At 38.9% G+C, this 23,811-nt stretch overlaps 1 protein-coding gene across 2 annotated transcripts in view; it reads left to right on the top strand.

Moving 5' to 3' along the window:
• PRKAR2A (protein kinase cAMP-dependent type II regulatory subunit alpha) overlaps positions 1 to 23,811 on the top strand; it is an 84,060-nt gene that overhangs the window by 29,922 nt on the left and 30,327 nt on the right. For both annotated transcript variants that reach the window (XM_061196742.1, XM_061196741.1), the window contains exons 2-3: positions 12,462 to 12,497; positions 22,250 to 22,302. In XM_061196742.1, the coding sequence (XP_061052725.1) occupies positions 12,462 to 12,497; positions 22,250 to 22,302 (89 nt within the window). The remainder of the gene's footprint in view (positions 1 to 12,461; positions 12,498 to 22,249; positions 22,303 to 23,811) is intronic.

Here is a 23,811-nt window from a genome sequence, read left to right as displayed (position 1 = left end):
TAGAATGGGGAAGGGACAGAGGGTGACAGTGAGCTGCCAGCCGCCCAGGGAGTGAGGAGCATGGCCCAGCTGCATCTGGTGCCTGAGTTCTACTCAAGAGAAAGCTTTATTTATTATCCAGTGGATGCCTCCACAGTGCTTTACCAAACAAACTGCCTATACCATTAAGAAAATTTATTTCTGAATTTACTGATCTCAAAAGCTTAGAAATGTCTGTTTATTTTGTATCTTTTATAAAGTTAAAGTCTCACTATGCAAAGAGTTACCATCTTTTTCATGTTACTTAGTTTCTACAGGTGGTCAGCATTGATACTTTTTAGACTTCTCTCCTTGCCTGAAGAAAATAAGAATGACCCAACTTTTCCTGCTTTTTTTTGGAGTCGGCTTCCTTTAGTTTAGATCATTAAATGTGTTATAGTTTCACCCCACAAGAAGCAAGATATCAACCACAAAAGTGGCAAAAGTGGTAGAAACAGTTATAAAATAGTTAATACTTTAAAAAAGCTCATTCCATGTAAATTTTTTTCTATTAAATGAAAAAGAAATGAAGCTGGTCATTGGTGATAAGATTTTTCAAGAAAAAAGGTTAAATAGAGCATGTCTATAAAAAGATAGACCACATCTGGTCTGACTCCATTTTTGGTCAGCGTCACTAGCCTCAGAACTTTCTTTATTCTCCATCTCAGTGGTATCCAAGCCAAAAGTTGGTTGTCCTTTACCCTCACTTTAGTTTTTCACTTATTCACCAAGAAGGTTTGGGAATCAACCCAATTAAATTTTAGTGTTTAGGGAGCATGTTTGTTGATCTTATATAGAAATTCTACCTAATAGAACATTTGATTAGCCAGAACAAATTGAACAAGATAGATGAGAGTACTAAGGTGCCTTTCTGCTTTCACATAATCTTCAACTGCCCAATTTAATATAATAAAGAACTTTTTTTTTTTTTTAAAGTACTCTTTTCATATCAGAACATTTTAAACCCCACATTTGTTTATTTATTTATTTTTGGCTGTGTTGGGTCTTCGTTTCTGTGCGAGGGCTCTCTCAAGTTGTGTCAAGCGGGGGCCACTCTTCATCGCAGTGCACGGGCCTCTCACTATTGCGGCCTCTCTTGTTGCGGAGCACAGGCTCCAGACGCGCAGGCTCAGTAGTTGTGGCTCACGGGCCTAGTTGCTCCGCGGCATGTGGGATCTTCCCACACCAGGGCTCGAACCCGCGTCCCCTGCATTAGCAGGCAGACTCAACCACTGCGCCACCAGGGAAGCCCCAATAAAGAACCTTTTATCTAATTAAACCTTCTTTAGATTTTTTTTTTCCAAAAGCTGTTTTCCTAAGCACTTGTCTTCATTAGAGGTATTTGGGGATGGTGGGAGAGAGGGAGATAGATTCAGAGAAGTAGATCACCATTATACTAAAAATAGCATGTAGAATCAAATTTGACTGTGTTGGGCTTCAGGTTTATAAATTGGGTCTTAAAAATTACCTGTATCTCAGATTTTGCTCTGTAGCTCTAAATAACTTGCACACTAACTCTAGCCATCAAGGAATGGAAAGAAATGGTAGCGAAGCACAAGCTAATGAACCAGTTGAACAGCTAGTGATTTTTATTATGATGAGTTATGTTTTCTTGTTAGGTGGTGGGTTTTGTCACATCTGTTATAACAGATCCTTTGAAGAACAAAGATCCAAGGCCAACAAGAGAACAATGATCGTGAAGTCCAGACTGGCTTACTGATCATGGACTTGAGAATTGTTTTTCAACATCAGGTCACAGAGGGGCAGACTTGATTTTTTTTTTTTTTTTTAATGATTTTTTAAAAAATTTATTTATTTCTATTTATGGCTGTGTTGGGTCTTCGTTTCTGTGCGAGGGCTTTCTCTAGTTGTGGCAAGCGGCGGCCACTCTTCATCGCGGTGCGCGGGCCTCTCACTATCGCGGCCTCTCTTGTTGTGGAGCACAGGCTCCAGACGCACAGGCTCAGTAATTGTGGCTCACGGGCCCAGCTGCTCCGCGGCATGTGGGATCCTCCCAGACCAGGGCTCAAACCCGCGTCCCCTGCATTGGCAGGCAGACTCTCAACCACTGCGCCACCAGGGAAGCCCAGACTTGATTTTTTAAGATGATAGTGAATGAAATCCTGTTAGCTCTTCAAAAATAAGGATTTTTAGCAGTAATAAATAAAACAGTTTACATCAGTCATTAGAAATGCAAATCAAAACCATGATGAGATATTACTTTATACCCACTTATTATTATAATAAAAAAGACATAATAACAAGTGTTGACTTGGATGTGGAAGAACTGGAACCCACATACACTGCTGGTAGGAATGGAAAACAGTCTGGTAGTTACTCAAAAAGCTAAGTATGGAGTTACTGTATGACCTACCAATTGCACTCCTAGGTGTATACCCAAGAGAAATGAAAACATATATCTACGTAAAATGTGTACACACGAATGTTCATAGTAGCGTTATTCTTAATAGCCAAAAAGTGGAAAAAACCCAAATGTCCACCAGGTGATGAATGGATAAACGAATGTGGTATAGCCATACAATGGAATAATATTTGACAACAAAAAGAAATGAAGTACTGATAGGTGCTACAAAAGGCCAGTTGTATTCTACTTATATGAAATGTCCAGAATAGGCAAATCTATAGAGACAGTAAGTTATTGGTTGCCTAGGGCTATGGGGGGGGGAATGGGGAGTGAGTGCTGATGGGTATGGGGTTTCTTTTTGGGGTGATGAAAAAAATCTAAAATTGATTGTAGTAATGGAGACACAATTCTTTGCATATACTAAAAACCATTGAATTGTACACTTTAAATGGTAAACTATGTGGTATGTGAATTATATCTCTATAAATCTGTTATGTTAAGAAAAATAAAGCTATTTTATTTTTTTCTCCTCCTGTCTCTAGCTATTGCAGCCCCAGGCCCCCCTGAGAGGTTAAGCTATGGCCAAGTACAGTTATGGTTACTTCTGTTTTTCTTTGTATTGACTCAGTCTTTGTACTTAAAATTAATTTAAGTGAAAAAAAAGTTTTTAAAAGAACTGTTAATGCTGACCTTAGAAAAGTACTCAGTTTTGGACCTGGTTTATCAGTAAATTTTGATTAGTTTGTAAGTACTAATATTTGATAAACTGAGTTAGCCTCAGAAATGCAAATTCCTAATGGGGGCTTTTAACTTCATTTTAAAAGACATTTTAGGCATTTCAAGAAAGAAGGTGCTTTCACAAAGTTGCACGAATGTGAGTGTTACCCAGTTACCCTGCTAGCATCCCCAGGGTGATTTTAGATGTGTCCTTCCATAGCTACCTGTATGGCTAAGAGCATGGGCTGTAAAGCTAAGACTGTCTGCCACCCTGTCTGTTTTCACCTTTGTTAGCAGAGTGAGTTATTTAACCTTTCTTGCCGTAAATTCTTTATCTAAGTAGTACCTCATAAGGTTTGTATGAGAATTAAGTGACTTATAACCATAAAGTGTTTAGGGCAGATCCTGGCACATAAATGTTATATGTTGTTATTCCATCTCCACATTTTCTAGCATTCTTTGTCATCTGGATCGGCAGAATTTCCTTTTGGCTTCTGAATTTACTAAGATTAGGTTTGTCATATATATAGCCGAAGAAAATGAAAACACTAATTTGAAAAGATATATGCACCCCAACGTTCACAGCAGCATTCTTTACAATAGCCAAGATATGGAAGCAACCTAAGTGTCCATCAACAGAAGAATAGATAAAGAAGATGTAGTGTATACACACACACACACACACACACACACACACACAGACACACGGTGGAATATTGGCCATAAAAAAGAATAAAATTTTGCTATTTGCAACAACATGGATGGACCTGGAAGGTATTATGCTTAATGAAATAAGTCAGACAGAGAAAGGCAAATACTGTATGTTTTCACTTATATGTGGAATCTAAAAAATAAAACAATAAATAAAAATAACATACAAACAGACTCACAGATATAGAGAGCTAGTGATTACCAGTGGGGAGAGGGGCAAGATAGGGGAAGGGAATTAAGAGGTACAAAATACTAGGTATAAAGTAAATAAGACATGAGGATATTATGTATAGCACAGGGAATATAGCCAATGTTTTATAGTAACTTTAAATGGAATATAATCTATAAAAATATTGAATCATCATGTTATATGCCTGAAACTAATATTATAAATCAACTATACTTCAATTTTAAAAAGATTAAGTTTGTCTGTGAGTGGCAGAAAATCCAAAATAATAGCACTTAAAGGAAGCCTAAAGTTCAGGGTCAGTAGGACAGGGAGCTTCATGAAGTTGTCAGGGATCCAGGTCATCCTATCCTGCTACTTTGCAAGCCTATTTCTACTCTTTTCTAGAGTTGAAAGACAAAAGGTAATTAAAACACATAGAATTAGTAGTGTAACTGTGTTATTTGAAAATATAAAGTAAATCTCAGGATAAACAGCCCAAAGAGTTGCTGCAGTTGCCTCTGGGGAGCAGGAATTGTGAGTAGGGAGAGATGGATTACAAGACTGCTGCGTTTTGTTGATGTTGTTTTCTTAGTTGTAGCCTTATAATACTGATTGGCTTTTAAATTTGTGGTATGTAAAAGTTTGATTAAAGACAAAATTCTAGAAAATTAGAGTTATTTCATATAGTGCTTGTGCAAATTTTTTTTCACATAACAATATATTTTGAAGGTCTCCCTGGCAGTTCATATAGGTCTGTTGCACCCTAAATTTTAATGGCTGCATAGAGGTTTGTACTCTGACTATACCAGTTGTTTCCTTAACTTCTTTTTCTAGACAACTTTTATTCTCATTTTTTTTCTATTACATACAATACTATAGTGATTATGTGAGATATATATATATATATATATATATATATATATATATATATATATATATGTAAAACATATTCCTAGAAGTGGAATTATTACTAGGTCAAAGACAGTTCACAGTTAAAATTTTGACAGAAACTGACAGATTTTCTTCCAAAATTTTAAGATCACTCTGATAACTGTGTGGAGAATAGATTGATGTGGAGCAAGATGGGCCTTGGGAAGACAAGTTTGGAGGCTGTTGCTATCATCCCAGCGAGAAATGATGCACTTCAGACTAGGGTAACAGTGGATATGGAGAAAGGTAGACTGATTCAAGAAATAAAGTGGGTGGGAGAACAGATGGAATTATTAATGAAGTAGATGTGAATAATGAAAGAAAGGAAGGAGTCAGGATGATTCAGATGGACCAGTGACATCAATTAGCGTCTTCATGTCAGATGAAACCTACTTGCCATGGCCAGATTAGATGAATTTGTAGATACTTTGCAACTCTGACATTGTATGATTTTGGGATCCATGACAGCACCCTTATTTATAGATTGAATGATACACATATTGAATACTTTGTGTTTTATAATTGTAGGTATATAATTTTATTTGATTTTTTTTTTTATTGTACAAACATTGAGTTTATCCCTAAACTGCATAGATTTTAATCTTCTGTAAATCTCTGGCCAATGTGCTTCCTTCCTCCACTAGCTGCAGTCAGAGTGATCTTTATAAAATCCAGTCTGCGATGACTCCCTTCGCTCCAGTTTCTTCATATTGTAACAGAAGTGCTGTGTCCATAGCTGATCCACTCACAGGGAACATTTCCAAGTGGTTCTGTTCCATTCCACGTTGTTTGGGGGTGTCCAAGCCCCCATCCTCTCTCCAGTGGTCTTATAGATCTTCCGGACTGTGGGAAAGTAGAGGGCCCCCAGGTTGGGAATCAGTGGAGCAAGAAGATAGGTAGGTATTCTATACTGGAGGACTTTCCTGACACTCCCTATTATTGGGGTAGGTAATCCTTTCTTTTCTCTTCTTCCAATTAATACTTCATCTCTCATTAAGTCTTGGTCATTATTCTCCAGATTTTCCCTTCTGGTTTTGCAGTCACATCCAAGGGACTCTTTATCAGGTACTTAAATCTTTGTTCCTGCTCTTCTCCCGCAGCTGGAGGAAAAAGAAAATACGTAGAAATAACTAGTTTATTACTTCTGAATATTGCCCTGCCACAGCATGGCTTCTAAAATAGGCCTTGCTCACCTCTTCACCCTCATCTCTGTGCTGTTTTCCCACATTGCTCATGCCATATCATACTTCTTTCATTTCCTGAAATCATAGGTTCACTCAACTCCATCCCAACCGTGCTTAGACCTTACTTTGTAGACCCAGACCTTCCTTCACTTTCTCTACATACTCTTCTTATGTGCTCACAGAGCACTCTATACTTGCCTTTGTAGTAGTATATATCACATGTTATGATTATGATATGATTATTTTGGGTCACTGGTTAGCTAGCTCCTGAGATCTTTGTGCACAGGAGCCATATCTGAATCACTTTTATTTCCCCACTGGTAGCACAGTGCCTGTCCTAGAAGGGCTCAGTAATTATTTGTTGAATGAATAAATATGTATTTGGCACCAGCCAATATTGAATGATTTTTATTTAGTTCAAGGATAGAGGAAATAATCAATATAGAAGAACAATGTAGAGGAAAGTTGTGATTTTAGAAGAGGCCACTTTATTTTTCTAACAAGTAAGTATGTTTTATTCAGAAACATAAGCATGATCTATGGAAACTAATAATAGGAAACCAGTTAGGGCTTCCCTGGTGGCGCAGTGGTTAAGAATCCACCTGCTAATGCAGGGGACATGGGTTCAATCCCTGGTCTGGGAAGATCCCACACGCCGCGAAGCAACTAAGCCTGTGCGCCACAACTACTGAGCCTGCACTCTAGAGCCCACAAGCCGCAGCTACTGAGCCCGTGTGCCACAGCTCCTGAAGTCCGCGCGCCTAGAGCCTGTGCTCCGCAACAAGAGAAGCCACTGCAATGAGAAGTTCACGCTCTGCAATGAAGAGTAGCCCCCGCTCGCAGCAACCAGAGAAAGCCCGCAAGCAACAACGAAGACCCAATGCAGCCAAAAATAAATGAATTAATTAATTTAAAAAAATAGGAAACCAGTTAATATAATTCATCATAACAGGTAAAGTAAAAAATCATGTTATCATTTCTATAGATAACTAAAAATACTATTTAGTAAAATTCAAAAATTCCTGGCTAAATTTGGAAGATATCCTTTAACTACTGGTATACAATTGATAACAGATTTACTAGAATAAGAGGCTACTTTAATAATAGTTGGAAACCAGGTTGCAAAAGCCTCAAAAAAAAGAATGGTCCACTCACAAAACAGCTCATTTGGGAAGCTTGGTGTTGGAAGGAAGTAGGTATGTGAATTATATAACTAGAGGCCTTAGCAGGGTCAGATAGGAGTTTTCTGTAGGTAGATAGTGGGAAGATGGATATCAACTGTTGGACAGACTAGAGAAAAGGCTCAATGGGATGGGCCTCATTATCAGCACATGGTCACGTGTACCAGCAGAAACTACCACACCAAGGCAAACACACCATTGGAGCTTTTGCTTTAAACTTTGATGACCGTGTACCTAGTTTAACCAGCACAAGATTCTACAGAATGAAAAAGTGAAGAAAGAATAGCAGCAAATCAGAACTACAATGGGATATCACCTCACACCAGTCAGAATGGCCATGATCAAAAAATCTACAAACAATAAATGCTGGAGAGGGTGTGGAGAAAAGGGAACTCTCCTACACTTGGTGGGAAATGTAAATTGATACAGCCACAATGGAAAACAGTATGGAGGTTCCTTAAAGAACTAAAAATAGAGCTACCATATGGCCCAACAAGCCCACTACTGGGCATATAACCAGAGAAAACCATAATTCAAAAAAACACATGCACCCCAGTGTTCATAGCAGCACTATTTACAATAGCCAGGACATGGAAGCAACCTACATGTCCATCGACAGAGGAATGGATAAAGATGTGGTTCATATATACAATGGAATATTACTCAGCCATAAAAAGGAATGAAATTGGGTCATTTGTAGGACGTGGATGGACCTAGAGACTGTCATACAGAGTGAAGTAAGTCAGAAAGAGAAAAGCAAATATCATATAATAACACATGTATGTGAAATCTAGAAAAATGGTATAGATGATCTTATTTGCAAGGCAGAAACAGAGACACAGACGTAGAGAACAAATGTATGGATACCAAGGGGGAAGGGGGTGGGGTGGGAGGAATTGGGAGACTAGGATTGACACATATACATTATTGATACTATGTATAAAATAGACAACTGATGGGAACATACTGTATAGCACAGGGAACTCTACCTAATGCACTCTGGTAACCTAAATGGGAGAGAAGTCCGAAAGGGAGGGGGTATCTGTATGTGTATGGCTGATTCATTTTGTTGTGCAGTGGAGGCTAACACAACATTGTAAAGCAACCATACTCCAAAAAAATTAATAATAAATAAATAAATTTTAAAAATAAAAAAAAATTTAAAAAGAAAGAATAGCAGCATTCTTTCCCTCTTCTGACCCATAGAGAAAGCAGAATGAATTTGTGTGTGAAATCATGGTGGATTTTTTTTGCCTTCTCTGTTTTCCTTCCCTTCCCTTCTCTGTCTTTTTTCTTAATTGTGAACCAACGAGTCCCATAGTTTATTGATTGGGTCTCAGAACCCTAAATGGGTTACTCGGCGCTTTTCTTGGACTTTTCTTGCATCATTGAGTGTTCCTCCTTTGACACCCTGCTTCTCCCTCATCTATGTTTCCAGGCACCCTGGGACATTTACACTCTCCAAAAACTTTCTTGCCTTTGGGGCTTTCATCAAGTTATTTTATCTGCCCAGAGATGCACTTTCACCCCCGCCTACGGAGGCCCAGCACAATTGCCACCCATTGGTGGCAGCCCTTCCTGGCAATCCGTTTGTTGTGATTAACCACTCTAATGGGCCTGCCCTAACAGCTGCCTTGTAGTCCACTTTTGAGATTTACTGTGCTGTGCTATGTTTTACTGTGCTGAGGTCCTCCAAACACAAGGCCCTCATTAATGCCCTGCTTCTGTTATTTGCCTCTGTACACAGCTGGTGTTGCTAACATCCTACCAGCCCAGCTTTAAGTTGAGTGTACCTATTTGCCACAGCAGTTGTAGAATCTTGAGTCCTGAGCTTGGCCCTGCCCTAGCTGTGCTTGGATTATGTTCTCCGGGTTTGGTTTGGTTTGGTTTTAATATTTAATATTTATTTATTTGGTTGTGCCAGGTCTTAGTTGTGGCAGGTGGGCTCCTTAGTTGTGGCTTGCCGGATCCATAGTTGTGGCATATGAACTCTTAGTTGCGGCATGCATGTGGGATCTAGTTCCCTGACCAGGGATCGAACCCGGGCCCCCTGCATTGGGAGGGCAGAGTCTTAACCACTGCGCCACTAGGGAAGTCCCTGTTCTCCAGGTTTTTATGCCGTATCCTACCATGTTCATAGTGAAGATTCTATTATCTTGTCCATCATGGTTCAGTTTAAAATAGGAGAGACTTGGGGAAATGTTTTCAAATTCTCCAGCATGTTCTTAATATTCACCACATAAAATATTCTACCTGCTCAAAGAACCATGTTTTAATTTCAGGGTATGTCAGCATTTATGAGTTCATTTAATCAGGAATAATGACTTTTAGTTTCCACTGAGATTGCATTTGTTAATATTTTTGAGGCACATGTTTTCAGATCAGGTAACCTAAATTTTAAGTCTTCCTATTCCCTATGTATTTGTTTATAATAGAAAAGGAGAGCATTTTAGGCATTGTTTTCTGCTGGAAGATTTTCTCGTACTTATACTGGTTGAATACTTTAACCCACATAAACTCTGATGTGCTCTGTTTTGGGCTATTTAAGCAGTGGTGAAATTACAATAGATGGTCTCTGTCTGCTGTAGTCATTAATTACATTCTCCGTGCCTTGGCATTGTATCTTGCTCCAACTGCAGCTGTTTCCTCTGGCCCTATAAAAGCTTATAAGATGTGTACTAATTTAAAATGAAATAACACATAGATTTATCAGGCAGCATGTTTGTGTTTTTAATTACATTTTACACTGCAAGTCACCTTTTTTTTTTAAGTACTTTTGAACTCTTTCACAGAGGGAGTGCTTTAGGAATTTAAAAAATCATTTTGTCTTTTTTGCGTGATATATGAAAGTATTGATTTTAAGTTTGCATTTTAAAATTTTGATTCCTTCTTTTATGTCTTTGTTTTAAACATACTGTTCTTACTTTATGATAGTTCTATAATCTTGATATCTAACCCTTTGTTTGAAGTATCCCCTGATAGCACCCATACTAAATTGTTTCACTGTGTACTTTATAATTTTAGGTTGTATACTAATGTTTGATGGGGTTTTAATTATGGAAATTCCATGAGGCCTGGGTTGAGGGCTTATGCTGGTGTACATTTCATCCGTCTACCTGAGTGACAAGCACATGTGTTTCAAATGATCAAAGGAAACTCTTCCACATCTCTCAAGCTAGAATGCAAGCTCCATGAAATCAGGGATCTTTGTTTTGTTTACTAATGTCTCCCAAATTATCTACTGTAGTGCATGGCACGTACTAGGTACTCTACCTATATTTGTTGAACTGAATCACTTCCTTTCCTGGTGGATGGATTAATTTTGACTAATCCACTTTTTATTGAGGAAGTAGTGACAGACTATTGTAGGTACTTTCAGGAATGCTGGGGTTTTCTTTTGACTATTTGCCTATTTGTTCCAGTAACATGACTTTGACCCTGTGCTGCACAAAAAGATAATCCTAATCCTATTAAGATGAATGAGCATTTGCCTCCTTCCTGGGTCTATGTTTGTTTCAGAGACCTCGCATTAGAGTTTGGCTCTCTGAGCTGTCTTCAATTTGTTTTTCACTAATCCTCATATTTCTGTTTTTTGGAGGGTTATAAGGCATATTTTATATATTTTTAAAATAAAATTAATCAGATTAATTTTTTTTTTTTTAAAGCAGAGGTTCTTTTTTTTTTTTAATTTATTTATTTATTTTTGGCTGTGTTGGGTCTTCGTTTCTGTGCGAGGGCTTTCTCCAGTTGCGGCAAGCGGGGGCCACTCTTCATCGCGGTGCGCGGGCCTCTCACTATCGTGGCCTCTCTTGTTGCGGAGCACAGGCTCCAGACGCGCAGGCTCAGCAGCTGTGGCTCACTGGCCCAGTTGCTCCGCGGCACGTGGGATCTTCCCAGACCAGGACTCGAACCCGTGTCCCCTGCATTAGCAGGCAGATTCTCAACCACTGCGCCACCAGGAAAGTCCCTCCACCTTGTTTAAATGATATAGTTCAGTGGTAAGAATTTAGATAACCATCAAACATAGGAATGATAGGTGAAAAGTAGGAAAAATTAGCAAAAAAACTTTTTTTTTTTGTTTTAACCTAAAAACGTGATCAATTTTTCTGATTAATACAGTGACCGTGGGTGGAGAAAACCCACCTGTATTGAGGGAGAGTATAACTTCATGGTTAATTTTTTATTTTAGTGTAATACTCATTAAATTATTTTATTTTATTTTTTAAAAAATATTTATTTTTTAATTTATTTGGTTGCACCAGGTCTTAGTTGCGGCAGGCGGGCTCCTTAGTTGCAGCTCACCAGCTCCTTAGTTGTGGCATGTGGGCTCCTTAGTTGCGGCATGCGGGCATGCAAACTCCTAGTTGCAGCATGCATGTGGGATCTGGTTCCCTGACCAGGGATCAAACCTGGGCCCCCTGCATTGGGAACGAGGAGTCTTATCCACTGCGCCACCAAGGAAGTCCCTCATTAAGTTATTTTATAAATTTATTTATTTATGGCTGTGTTGGGTCTTCGTTTCCGTGCGAGGGCCCTCCCCAGCCGCGGCAAGCGGGGGCCACCCGCCATCGCGTTGCGCGGGTCTCCCACCACCGCGGCCCCTCCTGCCGCGGAGCACGGCTCCAGGCTCCAGGCTCCAGACGCGCAGGCCCAGCAATCGTGGCCCACGGGCCCAGTCGCTCCGCGGCATGCGGGATCCTCCCTGACCAGGGCTCGAACCCGCGTCACCTGCATCGGCAGGCAGACACTCAACCACTGCGCCACCAGGGAAGCCCCAAGTTATTTTAAAATGAAATGTAAATGCAGGTCTAGCAGGTCTTGGGATTATCTTTAAAAGAAGAAAATTTAACTATTTGATATCATAAAATTACCAGTAAATTTAGTAGACTTCTTATTCATTTGCTGTGATACAAATTAGGTGGAACTTGGATGTGAACAGAAATAAAATTGCCACCCACGTTGAAGTTATAAAGAGCTTGTTTTCAAAGACATATATTATTCTTTATATTGTCTTTATGTGATCATGTTGAACCACTGTCTCTGGTTGATTATGGAAGAATATGAATTGATCCACCACTTGGTATTCAGGTTCCTAGTTCTGTTGTCAAAGATCTTTGCAAAAAAGGAGGATAAAGATGGGGTCATGTGATATAATGATGACTAAGCATTGCTTCTTTGTTTTGCAGTTCCACTTCCTAACAGATTTGATCGGCGAGTATCAGGTATGTGTTCTTTTTCATAGCATACTACTGAAATGCTATTTTAAGATGGGATTATCGTAAATAAAAATAAAGTGATCTTTTTAATAAAAAGGTAAGTTGATAGCATTATAGAACATTATAAAAATTACCTGTGGTTCCTTCATTCTGTTTCATTTTAAGTTCTGAGTATATATGTACTTATTTTTATATTACTATAATCAGTTTGTCTCATTTATGTCATTAATATTTTTCCACGTTCATAATTATGGCTTCTAAAAAACAACTTTTCATATTACTACTTCTAGCATTCTATATTATGCTTGCCATTAGCTTCTTGCTTACATTGTTGAGCCACTTAAATTACTTCCTCAGTAATAGTGCTGGAAGTAGCATTCTCTGGTCAGAGACTGAGTGTTGCCTTGGCTTTTTCTGTGTATTGCTTGCTAGAGATAGTCTACAAAATAGGCTACAGGGAGAAAGACACCCTGCAAAGACCTCTTTTCCACCACCATCTCACTAACATAGGCAGTGCCTACTCCTTTCATTTATTTTTTTAATATATTTTTATATTGTTGACTTACAAACATACTCCTTTAATTTAGATGTAAGATATACCTCAAATTGTTTTATTTGGGATTCCTTTGATTATTAACCAAAAATGAACATTTTCCAAATATGGGAAATCTATTTTATTTTCTTGTATGGGACTAGCTTGATGATATTTTTCCCTTTTATCTTTTGTGGTCTAGATTATTTTTTGTAAGTGTGAATAAATTTCTATCATGATTTTTATTTTTTAATTTATTTATTGATTGATTGATTTTTGGCTATGTTGGGTCTTCGTTGCTGTGTGTGGGCTTTCTCTAGTTGCGGAGAGCGGGGGCTACTCTTTATTGCGGTGCGCAGGCTTCTCATTGCGGTGGCTTCTCTTGTTGCGGAGCACGGGCTCTAGGTGTGCAGGCGTCAGTAGTTGTGGCACGAGAGCTCAGTAGTTGTGGCTTGCGGGCTCTAGAGCTCAGGCTCAGTAGTTGTGGCGCACAGGCTTAGTTGCTCCACGGTGTGTGGGATCTTCCTGGCCCAGGGCTCGAACCCACGTCCCCTGCATTGGCAGGCAGATTCTTAACCACTGCGCCACCAGGGAAGCCTATCATGATCTTTAACCTTTTGAAATTTTTAATACAAAATTTTCCAGGTTGGTGTGCTACTTATTTTAATTTTGCTGTTTTTTATTGACTCAAAAATTTTGATCTGTGACTGGTACCTTGAACACTACCTGGCACAGAGCAAGTACTCAGTAAATATTTATTGACTATGTACATCTCTTTTTTTTTCATTATTCCTAAGCTGAGAAGGTCCCCATTTTTTCATAGAGCTGATAAATATGTTTTCTGAAAGTTTTTCTTATAATAAGATGCTTGACTTTTGGATACATGTAGAGTTTATTTGATTGTACAGTTGGGATGTTTATGTGTTTCAAAATTGCTATGCAAGCTGTATGTGTCACATCATTCTTTCATATCCCCTTGTTCTGGGAAGGTTTCTTGACTTTAAATTGTCATATGACCTAACATTTGGTAAGGCTCAGAATCTCTTTCCTATCCCTCAGTCATTTTCTTTGAGAAAATCTGCTCATTTATGTTTTCTGAAAGTTTTTGGTAAGGTTGTACACCAAAGTCTGTTGAAAGGAGTTTGAAGAATGTGCTGTTATTTATAGAAAGTCATTTACAGAGACAGGCTTCCCTGGTGGTCCAGTGGTTAGGACTCTGCACTTCCATTGCAGGGGGCACGGGTTCGATCCTTAGTTGCGAGGGTCCCAACATGCCGTGACGTGCAGCCAAAAAAGAAAAAAAAAAAAGCCTTACAGAGAGGAAATAGAATAGAAATTGAGGCTAGTATGAGACCCATGAGCTACTATCTCCCATTCCTGTTCATCCCTGCACCCCTTTTTACCCAAAGATTAGTAATAGCTCTTGACATCTGTAGGACAGGCCTGGGGAATGGAGAGTGCAGTAACATCTCCTCCAGAGGTCACAGACGGTCACAGATGAATTGCTGCGTAGCCTCTCCGTCAGTGTGGTTCAGTCCTTGAACTCTGTGGAGGACTCAGACGAGTACTTGGTATTATCCCTACCCTTAGCTTTTACAATCTTACTGAAGAGTTAAAACTTTTTAATATCATTCAAATGTTAAGTGAAAAAAAAGGATTCTTAATAGAGTCCAAAATGATTATGCAGGAGAGCAAATAGCTTGTTAGCAATAGCTAACATGTTTTGAGTGCAGGCTGTGTGCTAGGTGCACATTTTTAAGGTCTTTCTAAATGCCTGCCTTGTATTGTTGAATATAATCCTCATACTAACACTATGAGATACATGCTATGATTATCCCATTGTATGGATAGGGAAACTTGGGGCAAAGCAGAGGTTAAGTAACTTGCAACAGTTGAGGTGATAAAGTGCCCACAGGTAGCATGGTTCCTAAGTACTACTCTTCGCATCCCTATGTACCCTTTCTTATACCCTCTGGAACTCTTGGTCAGTCTTCAGCTAAATCCGTAAACTCAGAGAACAGAGCCTGTTCTCTGAGTGCAGTCTTCATCTTCCTGATCTAGCTGAAACTTGGCCTGCCCTGCAGGCTTTTCAAATGGCTCATTTCTCGTTCACCTTCCTTGTAACACTGACAGGAGGTGGGTGAATATCTCTACTGTTCCTCATTGTTGCTTCCAGGCCATTCTCTCTCCCTCCTCCCTAAAACCCTCGACTTCAACCTCACATTATACTCTACCAGCCACTGCCCCTCCTTGTTTTTGTCCTCTAATAACCCCCAGGTTGTTCCTTCTTATTTCCACATAGATAATCCTTCCAGTCTGGTCCTTCCATTCCTTGACCTCCTCTTTTCCAAGGTTCTTGTCTTCCACCCTACTTCAGCCACTCATTTCCATGGTTGTATTGTGGTAGGACCAGCATTACAACTCTTCATATTCTCAAGCAGTGATCCCAGTCTCCCACCACTGCCTGCTGTCTTCTAACAGCTCCTTTGCTGTCCCACTCCAGCTCTCACAGCTCATTGATCCTGTCTCCTTTTCACTTTCTCGCTTCCTCTTTACTAACCTTAAATTTCTTGATCAGTGATTATAAGCACTCCCTGACACCTTCCCTCAATTCACTTTTCCCTTTTTATTTTCTTGGCTAAACCACACTATGGTTAAACCCAATTCTCAACTTATTGTGTCTGCACCACAGCTGTACTTGGTTGAGGGAAAATACGCATTCCTGTTGACTGATCTTATTTCAGTTCATGATCATTAACTTCTAGTAGGCTCTTGATGACAGCAGTCATACTGTGTTTCTATACTTCTTTCACGCCCCTGTTCTCCTAGGTAAGTCTTTCATTTCTTCTCTCTCTCCAAACCTCCAACACCTCCTCCCCCATCCTCATTCCTGTCAGATAATCTTCCTCTCAATTTAACTAAGGAAACAGAAGTAACAGAAGAGAATTTCCATAGGCTCCCACCCCATCTATCCTTCTTAATCTGCCTGTGAGTCCAGTTGTCCACCTGTACACTAGATCTCAACCCTTCATCCTTCCAGCAGTTACCTGTTCTTTATCCTGCATAATCTTTATTCTTCAACTGGATTATTTTTCTCAGCAAAGAAACATATCATTGGCTCTCCATTCTTAAAAATAAAACTTTAAAAAATCACTCTTCCCTCTCTAGCTACCACCCTTTCTCTCTCCGTATCTTTATAGCAAAACCCCTTGAAAGAATTGTCCATATTTCTAGTTTCTCTTCTATTCTCTCTTAAGCCCATTCTAGTCAGACTTTTGCTCCCATATCTCACCAAAGCTACTTTGTGTATTGCTCACTCACATTCTTCAGAAGGAAGGAACAAAGGAAGGGTTGAGGAATCAGGAAGAGAAATTACTGGAGGCAGAAAAAAAATCAAGAGACACTTCTTGGAGGGAGGCAGAAATTGCACTGGAAGTTGAAAAACATGGTTACTATTTGGCCAGTACCAAGAAGGATGCATTCTAGGTGGAAGAATGTCTTAAGAACTTGAAGGGGGATAAATTGGACCTGGCTGCTCTGGCTGTAGGAGAGGAGATAAAATAAAATTGGAAAGATAGTTGGGGAATGGGCTCCTGATGTGATCCAAGGATTTCAGCTAAAGCTAGTTGTGTGAGGACATGTGCTGTGTCAAACACTGCAGAGGAGACTTCAACAACTCAGGGTGTCTGACTGAATAATAATCTGGAAAGTAAAGCAGCATAGGAGAGCTAACAGTTGTTGAGTGTCTCCTGTGAGCCCGGCCCTATGTTTAAATGTCACCTCCTATTATTAACCCTTTAACATGGTTCTAGTATTGTTATCCCCTCTTAGCATTGAAGAGACCAAGGACTGGGGACATAGAGAAATAGTGAGTGAGCAATAGATGGACCTAAGCTCAGACTCCAGTGAGTGTAGCTTCAAAGATGAGCTTTTCCCCTCCTTGATGCTGCCTCTCCCTTGCAAATCACTGGAACTGAAAAGCTGTGCCTTCCAAATCCTTCTAGCAGAATAGTCCCTCTACATCAAGTGATAAATGCATCAAATGAAGAGAGTCCATAAATTCCTTAAAGGCAGTTTTCTTGACATAGTTCTAAATTAGCGTTAACTGTCTTTCAGTTTGAAATGTTAGTTTGATTCTGTTAATTTAAAAACTTCATCCAGGGACTTCACTGGTGGTCCAGTGGTTAAGAATCCTCCTTCCAATGCAGGGGATGCGGGTTCAATCCCTGGTTGGGGAACTAAGATCCCACATGCCACGGGGCAACTAAGCCCACGCACTGTAGAGCCCACGTGCCAAAACTACTGAGCCCCATGCGCTGTGCAGCCCGCGCGCTACAACTAGAGAAGCTCGCGTGGCACAATGAAAGATCCCATGTGCTGCAACTAAGATCCAGTGCAGCCAAATAAATAAATAAATATTTTAAAAAAAAAAAAAACTTCATCCAAAAATGAAAAACCCTTTTGTTTCATAAATTTCTGTTGTTTAAGCCACCCAGTCTGTAGTATTTTGTTATGGCAGCCCTAGCTGACTAATGTACCCAGGCTGTATCAACTCTTCATGGGCACTGGCAGGACAGCACAGGGCCTCATGCCTGTGACCAGGATCTGGGCTCATTTCTTTGTAGAAGTGAGGGGATTTTCTCTCACAAACACATTTTAGTGATTCACGTTTCTGGATGGAAGAAGCACCAGTTAAAATTTAGAAGAGGAAATTCTGCTGGATAATCTATTGTTACTTTGTACAGTTTCCTATTACTAACTAGTGACATCTGCTGGAGAACTGTGGCAAAATTAATTCCCTCAAATGAGGGGCTGTGCTGCTCTTTTAGTCTTCATCTTCAATAGGTCTTGACCATCTCATGACATTCAGTGTAGGTCTTTTTTTTTTTTTAATTCGTTTATTGATTGATTGATTTTTGGCTGCGTTGGGTCTTTGCTGTGCGCGGGCTTTCTCTAGTTGCGGCGAGCGGGGGCTACTCTTCGTTGCCATGCGCGGGCTTATTGTGGTGAGTTCTCTTGGTTGCAGAACACAGGCTCTAGGCGTGTGGGCTTCAGTAGTTGTGGCACACAGGCTCAGTAGTTGTGGCGCACAGGCTTAGTTGCTCCGTGACATGTGAGATCTTCCCGGACCAGGGCTCGAACCCATGCCCGCTGCATTGGCAGGTGGATTCTTAACCACTGCGCCACCAGGGAAGCCCGACATTCATTGTAGGTCTTGAGGCTGCATAGGGGATGACACAGACTCTGGGACTCCCCGCACTGAGACAGGTTTCCTGATGTGTAGAACCATAAGGGGCAACAATCACATAGACACTTAAAAATGGATTTTTTTAATAGAAAATGAGAAAAGTAATTCGGGATCGGTACCAGAAAGAAGTAGAGAGGTTGAGGGTAAACAAAGGAAGGGGAAAAGGGAGCGGAGTCTGATGTTCAAAAGAAAAGGGAAAAAATGAAAACCAGTTTAAAAAAATAAAGATATAATGTTTTTTCACAAATAGAAACATTAATAATTTTAATGAAAATAACTACTTTTGTTTAAATCATAGTGCTGTACCTTAAGGCTTAAAAACTATAACATTTGTTGCCTCAGTTACATTGTCTAAAAATATAAAAATGAGCTAAGTTGCTAAAATACTTTCCTCCAAACTCAGAGGAAAAGCAAGCCTGGAAATAGGCTAGCTCAAGACTAAGTGTCATTATCAGTAAGATCCTGTCAGTCTTATCATTAAAGGCTTATTATTTTCAACTTCTTAAATGAATATTTTCATACATATGCAAAAGTAGAGAAAGTTAGTATAATAATACTCATTTATCCATCTGTCTCCAAAATGAGGTTTTTTAAAATGCGTATTTCTAAGACATTTTGAAATCCTGGACCAAGGAGTAGCAGTTAGAGTAGACTGAATAAAGGTCAAATATGAGAATATTTCTGAGGTAGAATCTGATGTATTCATTGGGTAAGAGGTGAAAGAAGGAAGCCATGGTGAGTTCCAAATTTCTGGTTTAGAAAGCTGGGCTGATAATGACAACATTAATCAAGAGTGCAAAGAACCAAGAGGTTTGCAGTTTAAAATAGTGTCTGGTTAGCTGCCCTCAACAGCAGCTTCCTCAGCCCCCTACCCAAATACCTATGAAGATGTGAAAAGTGGCAGCAATAACATCCAGGAACTCAGGAAGGTGTCTGCCTTAATCTTTAGGACAGATCTGAGATAAACTTGTTTCCTTGTGGAAACAGGAATGGCTTGGAGAAAGATAGAAAGAAAGTCATTGTCTACATCCCATTATCACTTCCCTGGCTCAGCTACAAAAGCCTGCACCACCAGGGGCTGGGCAGTACTCTCTGCAGAACATTACCTGATGCTGTTTTAGGGACTGGAATGGTGCCTATCCTCTTACTCCCTTCTCCCTGATTTTTCTCCATCTATTTAAGGATACTGGGTCCCTGTTAGACAGGCAGAGTGTTGATGGCATTACAGTACAGAAGGCGTGGTCCACACAAGTAGGCTGGACAGGGAAGGGAGTCCTGTGTACAGGTCATGCTGGGAGTCACCATTTCTCAGGTATTCCATTAGGTCAGAGAATCAATGAGGAGGGGGAAGCTGGGACACAAGCTAGACCAGGGCTGCAATGAGTAAATGTCTCTAAGAAATCAGGAGTTAAATTGAGAGTGGTATGTATCATCTTATCCCCTCATTATAGATATATAGAGATATTTAGCCATCATACAAAAGAATTGAGCATAGGGTCAAGAAACTTTTATATTTCTTGCCTGCTAACAAATAAGAAATAAACCCTAACAAACAATACAAGGCTTATGAATGAATTTGGCAGATTAAGGATATAAGAGGAATGAAGATTAGAAAGGTCCACTACAAAATGCTCATAGAATGCAAAAAATCATTGCCTTTATGAATTCTGAGTAGAAAGCCAAGGAAAGAATAGGCTAAAATGAAAAGAGAAATGGGTATGATAAGGAAAGACTATAAGAAAACTAAACACAATAAACAGGAATTAAATACATAGGACAAAAAAACCAAAATTGTTAAGAGTAAAATCTGTGATGGAAGACAGCTTTGAAGAAAGGACAGTTGTTGAAAGAACTAAGATAGAGAATAGAACCAAAATAATGATAATTAATATTCCAGAAAACCAGGACAAATGAAACAGAAGTGATAATAGTAATAGTTCAAAGAGTTGGCATTTACTGCATCCTGTGTGCCAGGCAGTTGTTTACTGGAATCCTTATAACGGTCCTCAGATGGGAATCACTACTGATAGCTCCATTATGCAGAAGAGAAGGTGGAGATTTGAAGTAAATCAAGCCAGGTCACACAGTTATTGCAGATAATTGAGGATTTATTAGAAGAAAAATTTCCCTAGCTGTAATGACCTGTAATAAACTTATAGTGAAGAAGGAACAGGTTTGTTGCATTCTAGGCAACACCAGTGGTCACATCTAGATCATTGCTGGCAAAACAGTTTTGTTAGTGAGTACACTAACTTTTTTATTCACTAGATAATTCATTGTGTCTACCATTGTGACACCTAAGGGTAAGATTTTAAAATCATGACTTGTACTGACATCTCCAATTCTAAGCTTTCTTCTGTTCCATAATTTTATTCCCCTTTTCTCCAGTGAAAAACATCTGGCTGTATATTTGTTTACTCACAACTGTAGTACACAGAGGAGTTTTGGAATTACTGTACCACTGCAAATAGCAGTTCTTTTTTGTCGTTGGAATATATCCCACTGAGGGTGGATGGTTACAGTACTATGTTCAGAAGCTACTTAAAATAATTCTCCTTTCCTTCTCTGTGGTTATGTTATCAACGTGATATGTGGTTAGGTTCATTTGTTTCTCTTTGTATTCAGTTTTAGGGTCCCTCCATCCTTATCAATTTAATTTTTTTAATATATAAAACATTTTAACATGGCTTAAATGTCAAAACTATATAAAAGAATTTTCTTAGAGAAGTTTCATTCCCTTCCCTATCCCTTCTTTTTTGTTTCTGCCTACCTTCTAGGAAACAATTTTATTACTTTCTGGTTTATCCTTCTTTTGTTTCCTTTTGAAAAAATAAATAGGTTAAATTTTTTTGTATATATATTCATATTTATATATTTATTCCCTCCCCACCCCCTTGTTTTTTGGCTGCATTGGGTCTTAGTTGCGGCACACAGGATCTTCCCCGCAGCATGCTGGATCTTTCGTTGCAGCACGTGGGCTTCTCTCTAGTTGTGGTGCTTGGGCTCTGGAGTGCACGGGCTCAGTGGTTGCAGCATGCAGGGTTAGTTGCCCCGTGGCATGTGGGATCTTGGTTCCCCAACCGGGATCGAACCCGCGTCCCCTGCATTGGAAGGTGGATTCTTAACCACTGGACCACCAGGGAAGTCCCCCTCCCCCAATTCTTAGCTCTCCTTTATCATGGAAGTCCTTCTTTATGGAAGGGACAGCATACTATGTAATACATTCTTCACCTTGCTTTTTTTGCCTTTTTTTCCCCTAGAACTCACTATTTATTAGCCTATGGGGATCTTCCTCGTTCTTTCTTATAGCTGTATGATTCAAATGGGTACTTACATCATTTATGATATTCTGCTATTATGAACAATTGTTCAGTTAATATTTTTTAAATCTTTGCTTTACGACAAAGACATGTCCTGTGGCCCGCTGGTGCAAACACAGGTTACCTGCAAAGAAAATCAAGTTGGTTTTAGATTTATATAATATTGTACCTAGAACAGAACCTGACACATAGTATTTACTTTGTTTAAAATTCTTACTTTTAAGTCATTCATGTACATAATGATGTTGAGATATTTTATTTTAATTGATTCTTTTTGTAATTACTCCAATTCCATATCCATATGTTTATATTGCATATACTGTACTTTTTGGTTTTCCATCCCTGCTTCATAGCTCAGCAGAGACAGCACTTCCTTGCTTGTCCTTGCTACTACCATAGAATTTAGTAGATAATATTTTTTATCATCTCTCTCCTGTTTGGACTACCAATCCCTAAAGAGCTGGCTTTTCATCACTAACAGAATGCCTGGCATTACTAAGTACTTAATATATTTGCTAATTGAAGGAAGGGATTACAAAAATCATTATAGCTTTAGAAAACCGTGAATAAAAGAAAATTGTGTCCACTTCCTATTTTCTAGTAAAACACACATCTGTTTTATTTATTTTTCTCTTTATTTTTTTCTCTCCAAATTTAGTCTGTGCTGAGACCTATAACCCTGATGAGGAAGAGGAGGATACTGATCCAAGGGTAAGAACTGCAGCAAAGGTATTAGGTAGAATAATTTTAGTCCCCACTCACTCCCCTCCTCCTCTACATACCAAATCTAATCATGCTGACATTTAAAATAAATACAAATTAAAATCTCAGCAAGATGCCATCTTTTATCTAACAGATTGACAGTTATTAAGAAGAATGAAAGCAAGATTGGTTGAGGATATGGTAAGAAGGGATGCCTAGCTGTAGCTGTCAGAGCTTTATACTTAGTCAAGCCAACTGACTCAGCAGTTACGTGAAGGAGAATTCATCCCTAACAAACAGTTGGGTCCTTTCTAAGGAGATTATTGCAGTATTGTAAAATTGAAAAATGGAAGCAACATAAATGAACCAAAATAGGGGATGCCAGGGGCTAAATTATGGTACATTCAAGTCAAGAGAATCTGCAGCAATTGGAAATGATGGTACAGGACTGGGCTTAATGACATGGGATGATGTATATTTGAAGTACATTTTATAGAGCACTTTATAAAATAAAAAATAATTTAAAAATACCTATCCGTCTGTCTACCTATTTACTTATTTACTTGTTTGTGCAAAGATTTATACCTGGAAGGATATATCCCAGATATTAACAGTAGTTGTTGTAGGACTATGGTTGATTTTTGGGTGCTTTTTTAAAAACTCAGGTTTTTTAATTTTTGTACAATTAACAAATTACTTTTATAAAAGCAAATTTGAACCATCTTTTTTAAAAGATTGATGTTATAAAAGAAACTTTAATGATCTTTCAAGTGTGCCTTAAAATGAGTAGACTATGAAAGATTTCTGAAGTATGCTAATAATAAAATGCTACCATTGTGTGAATATAATAAACATGTAGGTTTTTAAATTTTTTATTTTAGATATTGTAAAATTTTGATGACTTTAAAAAGTTAAAGCTTTTTTTACTAACTTTTTAATATCACAAATTTAAATTACTTAACACTTTTGACATCTGTTATTTCTGGTCAATTTAAGCAATGTACTTTTTTTAGGGTGAAGACAATACTTAGGAAGGAGCTTGATGGGTCTCTCAATTATAATAGCTATACTAGGCAATAATTATTTTTTTTAGTTCAATAAACATTTATTAAATATCTGTAGTATTAGTAATAGGAGTAATAGTTTTTGAGCACCTACTAAATGCCAGGTTCTGTTTTAAACACTGCCTTATTAGCTCATTTAATCCTTATGACAATTCTAATTTTGTAGATATCACTAATATTACTAGTAATACTAAGCTGTTGAGGTTTGAACTCTAGCTTGTATAGCGGTTGTTTACTTGCCATCTCCACTTACATTTCAATAGACAACTCATACTGAGCTCCTGACTATTGCCATTTAGACATTCTTTTTCACCCCCAGTCTTCCCCAGCTCACTTCTTGGCAGCTCCAAACTTCCTGTTGCTCAGGTCCAAAATTTTAAGGTCACCCTCAGCTCCTCTCATTTTTTCATACCCACATTCAATTTTTCAGCAAATCTGATAGGCTCAGTCTTCA

The sequence above is a fragment of the Eubalaena glacialis genome, chromosome 7 (assembly GCF_028564815.1).
Source record: "Eubalaena glacialis isolate mEubGla1 chromosome 7, mEubGla1.1.hap2.+ XY, whole genome shotgun sequence".
Taxonomy (NCBI): domain Eukaryota; kingdom Metazoa; phylum Chordata; class Mammalia; order Artiodactyla; family Balaenidae; genus Eubalaena; species Eubalaena glacialis.
Note: the sequence above shows the minus strand (reverse complement) of the source record. Positions and strands in the feature narration are given on the sequence as shown.